Consider the following 6,144-nt stretch of genomic DNA (forward strand, 5'->3'; position numbering starts at 1 on the left):
TCAAATTTAGTCTGAATAGACCACTGGCGACGTTTCATTGAAGAATTTTCAATGGGCTTCCTTTTATTGGGACATAATACGGCTTTTTGTACGGGCAGATGTTTTCACATATACTCGAACAAAACTCTTCGATATCGCAACATAACAATGGACGATACTAATAAATTACCTTCTAAGATATATTCTTAAAGTTGAAGACAAGGAAGCTTTATTTATTTTAAAGATGTTAAATCTATATTAGTTTTAACGAATTGTATTCCCACGAAAAACATACATGTCACTTACAGGAGAAAAAAAATAATATTGTATATACGCTGTTATTACACCTCCGTCTTTCTACCAAAAAACGTCGCAGGCGTATTCGAAATTGGCTACTACATATTTCTATAGGATATTTTTTTATTATATATTCAATTCTAACTAAATAGGTGAAAATCGAAAACATAAAATACTTTCATACTTAATCCAAAACCTACTTGATAAATGGAACGAATTCTATAATTTGCATAAATTAGTTTATACTTAAAAATGCTTGTTACCCGAAGTATGATATACGTGTTTAAAATATATTATACTTTATTAGCATTGACGTTAATAACCGCAATTTACTCTAAATATTTTATTTGGAATATGGAACTTGCGACCTGGAATGAGGTTTGAATACACTCTGCCGCAGGTAGGCATTGTGTATTGTAATTGCGGCCCTTTCAATGGAGATAGTTTTTTTTAAAGTTTCCGCTCCGAATAAAGGTGAAAAAATTGCGTAAATCGCCCCATCTAGGACATATTTCATTACGGCACTTAATATTAGAGTCATAAGGGCGTAAATCGCATGCCTCTTTGGGCATTGTGCCTTCGACTATTGTTCAATCACGTAGCTCTTGAATTTTGTACTGACAACAAGCTCCTTCCATTGTTGCCTGTTAATGTGACACGTTTTGCCCTGTCGAGGGCTTTTTCGCTTAAAAGCCGTAAACATTCGTCAGGTAAATGCCTGCTACTATCAAGATTGCCTATCGTAGACATATGCAAAGAGTACGAGCACCGAGTGGAGTAGCATAAAATATCTCACAATATTTTCATCAAAAATCGATAATTTATTCAATACTAAATATGTATTTATTTATTAAGGAAACTAAACAGATACATTATCTAAATAATTGAAAACAAAGGCGACAACAAAATATGACAGCACAAAATTTATAAATTAAGAGAACGATAAACAAACTAGTATCTACAATAAATAAAAATACAAGGCTTAGGACATTAATAGTTTTAACTTATTTTTAAATGAAGCAGCAGAGGAGTGCGGAAAAGAGTCGATATTAGTGGCAGGATTAAAAGTAAAACACCTGTGAAGAGGCTTACGAAACCCAATGTTGGTTCTGATTTATTAAACAATTTTTTAAATTTCTAACGAATAAAACCTCTTCATATTATTCTCCTGTATAATTTCAGATGCCATCCCTGAACCCAGCCAGATCCCTCGGCCCTTCCTTCGTTTTATCACGTTGGGACAGTCATTGGGTGTGCTGGGTCGGTGGTCTAGGTGGGGGGATCGCCAGTGCCCTTCTCCACGAGTGGGCATCCAGGAAACCACGGGCAAACTCCAACTCGAGGGCGTCATCACCGAGGGATCTAGATGAGCTGGACAAGCCAGCGTTCCCTTCGCACCATCATTACAGACACGCGTCCACATACTGCTCAGCAACACCACGACCGGATACCACTGAGCCTCTGTACTCTGGCTCCAAGTCTCTTTACTGCCGGTCACCACCTCCTGCAAGGCACACTCTACACAGGTCTGATGGATCCTCATGTAAAATGTAACTATTGATGTCGTCTGGTGGCGGTTACGTATATTTTTTTGCTTGAACGTTGAAATAGGTAGTGTAGGTAGGAGGGAACTTTTGTAGCCAGTCCTTCAATATTTGATATGTAAATCGTACGTAATTTAGGTAGTAGTATAAACATTTAAATTGACAAATTAAATATTTGATCGCGTAGTGAATAGATCTCGTTTTCGGAAGGAGACAGTAGTCAGTAGTAGGTAGTATTTTATTATGTATACGTCATCTTACAGCTACAAATATTGATATTTTAATTAAGTAAACACACTAAGTGTTCTATTGTCTTATTTACAAAGCTAAACAGTTTACATTGTGAAAAAAAATATAAGAAATAGAAAACATAAGTCAATTAAGTGTCCCAAATAAACTGAAATACTTCAAACTACAACTTAATATTTTAAAGACATAAGAAATTGTTACTACTGCTAAATAAATTAGAATTCTTTCCGCTTCCTAGAGACTTCCCTAAACCCTCTTTGGTAAGGTGGAAAATGTATACATATTCATAAATTCGATTTTAGTTAGCTACAACTCGAAACATTGGCGGATTACGCAGATATTTTTTTTTAATTCGCGTCCGTAAGAGGCACATGGAACAATTGTCTTGTTGCATACGGGGGAGGAATTGATAAAGAATTTAACGACAGTAAATTACCTACCTATATGTGCAATTGGTATAACGTCTTTGTAAAATAATTAGATGTTGTTCTTAGTGTTATAAAAAATATTAACATTTCTTCCAATATTGATAATTTTGCGTGGTTACGATACGGATATTAAAATTTTAGGATTTAGAAAATTTCCAGTGAATTTAGATTTTCAGCCACTTAGCTTTTTATTCTTTGAGCTTGCATGTTATGTGTGCTTTTGTAGGCATGTTATATTGGTATAGAATAAATACTCTCATGACATTTCTATGAATATTCCACTAACATTGTACTGCAGATGGCGAACATCATATATTTTTTTGCATAAATGTATAGATTGGTATTACCACACTTATTACTTGCATATGCCGCAATTAGTTTGATGCTTAAATGTGTGATTTTTATCTCTAATATCTGATAGAAATCGCAAAATACAGCAAATATAGATACTTCTATCTATATCTGATCTCTATAATATCTGATTTTACAATTCCAGGTCTCAGTCTGTATACAGTAAAACCAGTTCTGCAGCAGCTGGATCGCTGGTTGCGGCCCAATCTTTGCTTTTACGGCCTCCAACTCATACTGTCACAATGAACCAGAATGTGCACAACGCTCAACGTGACCCGCCTTATGGCACCAATGTTAATGTACGACCTGGGCCAGCAGGTATGATCGTCATTATGACACGATTCACATCATTCTCTTCCTTCAGAGGAATTCTTGATAGAAGAACTATTAAAATATTATTTTTTTTATATTTAATTTACTACGAAAACGAAATGTTTTTTTTTTCATACTGTATATAACATAGAGTCATTTCAAGTAGTATTTGTTTTAGGACAAAGACAATAATAGTAATAAATAGTCAGGGGCGCTACAACCTTTTTAGGTCTGGGCCTCAGGTTTCTGTATCTGTTTCATGATCATGATCAATCTAATAGCCAATTTTTTGTACCAATTTCCTCACGATGTTTTCCTTCACTGTACGAGCGAGTGTTAAATGTGCACATAGAAAGTCCATTGGTGCACAGCCGAGGATCGAACCTACGATCTTAGGGATGAGAGTCGTATGCTGAAGCCACAAGACTATATAATAAATAAATTACTATAGGCGTAGAAATGTCCACATGGGAACTTTAAACAACAGCGACTCATGAGATTCCATATTTAGGTGCAGCTGTACAAGAACGTCGGGAATCAGTATACAGTGCTGGCACAAGGCGGGGTCCTCTCTCGTCTGAAGACAGCGCTTATGGTAGCTATGGCCCCCAACAGCCCGCTTTGCCCCACGCCCGTACTTTTAGGGCGCCTCTTCATCCGGACCATTACTAGCGGCGCGCTTCGCAGCACAATATTGCGCTGCTGTTTGACGTTTAGTGTACGATATGTGCTCTGACTTTGATGGTGACCATGCATAGTGCGACTTTGGGTGAAGGTATTATGAATAGAACGAAGGACGATTACCCTATTTTGTTGAGGCTAGAACATCCCATGTATAAAGTTTAGGTATAACAATAATTTCTGATTAAATGTGCAAGAAACAATTGCCATATTACATATCGTAATATCCCTATCCAAAATAATATATCTGAATATTCTTACAATTCAACTCGAAAACAATATCAGTATTTTTATTATTTAAAGCATATTGTAAATATTAGATGGTAAGTCCATTTATTGTATGTGAATTAAATTTTGGTCTAACAAACAAAGGATTATTGAAAACCGTTTTATCATTGCGGTCTGTGAACGTCTTGGTCTTTTGAATCACATGGGTGACAGTTCTAAGAGTGACAGTTCTAAGAGTGACAGCTCTAAGAGTGACGGCTCTAAGAGTGACGGCTCTAAGAGTGACGGCTCTAAGAGTGACAGCTCTAACAGTGACTCCTGCATGTCTAAACGTCAAATCCTATACGGATCTAATACGGAAGTCATCACAGTCTTTAATATATATGAATGGTAAGCTAATTTTCTGAACTTTATAATATGCCTATGTACATATGAAAAAGGTTGTTAATATTGAAATAGATTTCATATTTTAATATTACAAACGTGTTTTTAAATAAGGTGCCATAAACCTTCTTAGAGTTTAGTTAATATTTTTACCATTTAATTTGAGTATTTTCAGGGTAAGTCTTTTCGGAAAGAGACTAATGCTTTAGCCGATAACACTGATTTAGTTATTGAAGTTATAATCCTATGGCGTAACAAGATAAAAATAGTTTGTAGTAAAAACGACACTAACAATGTAAAATATGGAAATGTTCACTATATTTATTTATTAACACTTCGTTACATTATAATATATAAATATTGAACATAATTAAATGAAAAGGAGGGCAACCGACGGCCTTATCGCTTTCGAGCGATATCTTCCAGGCAACCATAGTCAACTACAGTCAGTAGCTATAGCTAACTTCAGGGTGTCGGTTCTTTTGTGACGGTATGCGAGTGCATCGTAAAAATTTACTCTCATCATTTTCCCTAACGTGCCAAATGAAGTAAAACTTCAAAAACTAAATTAGTCTTATCGACTTAAGTATTAGTCTCTTTCCGTCCCATTGCGTTAATACTGTGATGAAAAGAGACAGCTGATACTTTGAATTTTGCCTAACCTAACATTTGTGTTTAATTCAAAGACTTTAAGTATTTCCAACATAAAGTTACCATATTCTAAAGTTAGAATTAAATTATGTCTTTATAATTAGTACAACGAATTAGATTATACAAACTTGTAAGCATATGTTATCAAAGTTTTTAGTCACGAAACTAAATCATTGTAATATAACTGTTTTAAGTTAAGCGCCGATCTCTTTTAAACATAGCATCATCACTATTTGTCAGAAAGAGACGAATGACTTTCATAAGCTATTACTGATTTGGTTTTGTGAATTAACGGAAAATATTCAAAGCAGATATTTAATTATCTAGGTACTTAAATTTTTCAGAAATATGGGTCCTATTAATAATTATATGAGAAACTATAAAACTAACTCTTTAGGATAACGTACTGGTAATTGAATGTATATATATTTTAATGTTCTTAATACGATGATTACCAAAGTTATTAAAGTCATTAAATTAGTGTTTAATGTTATGTAAGTTAAACTGCACAGCCTCTATACACTATGGGGTATAATACGGTAGTTTGAATTATGTCTAAATAATTGTTTTCGGGTCCCCACTTTACTGACACAATACAAGCATTTAAAATATTAATATTTAAATATTCTTGTTATTAATCTTATTTTATATTCGAGCCCGTGTTAGTTGGTGTAGGGTTTTTCCAATTGATAGCCATTTTAGGTTAAGAAGACACAATGTTGCTTTAATCTTTTAATAAAATATTTCGTCAAGTATCCCATACTCATTTGATATAAAATACAACGTATTGGATGCACTAATACCATTTTATATATATTTGTGTGTGTGAAAGAATGTTTGTGATTGGAGGTCTGAATGTAAGACGGAACGATGATGCGTTATCTTGATTGTTAATGAGCTGTCAAAACCTGATAGGCGACTCGACCGAAGTTACAAAAGTGCGCTGGATATCCAAAAAAGCGCTTAATAGTGGCCTAGAAGTTTCTCAATTCAACGCTTATTATTCAGAAAATCCGCTGTATCTGGCGGTGTAAGCGCTA

At 34.6% G+C, this 6,144-nt stretch overlaps 1 protein-coding gene across 2 annotated transcripts in view; it reads left to right on the forward strand.

Moving 5' to 3' along the window:
- The window catches only part of LOC110995742 (neurogenic protein big brain), a 67,466-nt gene extending 62,723 nt beyond the window's left edge, over positions 1-4,743 (forward strand). The window contains exons 4-6 of one of the 2 annotated variants that reach the window (XM_022263041.2): positions 1,459-1,826; positions 2,994-3,166; positions 3,672-4,743. In XM_022263041.2, the coding sequence (XP_022118733.2) occupies positions 1,459-1,826; positions 2,994-3,166; positions 3,672-3,832 (702 nt within the window). In that variant the 3' untranslated portion in view covers positions 3,833-4,743. The remainder of the gene's footprint in view (positions 1-1,458; positions 1,827-2,993; positions 3,167-3,671) is intronic. The other variant, XM_022263042.2, reaches the window with a different exon arrangement.
- Positions 4,744-6,144: the final 1,401 nt, after the last annotated feature.

Source organism: Pieris rapae, chromosome 20 (assembly GCF_905147795.1).
Source record: "Pieris rapae chromosome 20, ilPieRapa1.1, whole genome shotgun sequence".
Taxonomy (NCBI): Eukaryota; Metazoa; Arthropoda; class Insecta; order Lepidoptera; family Pieridae; genus Pieris; species Pieris rapae.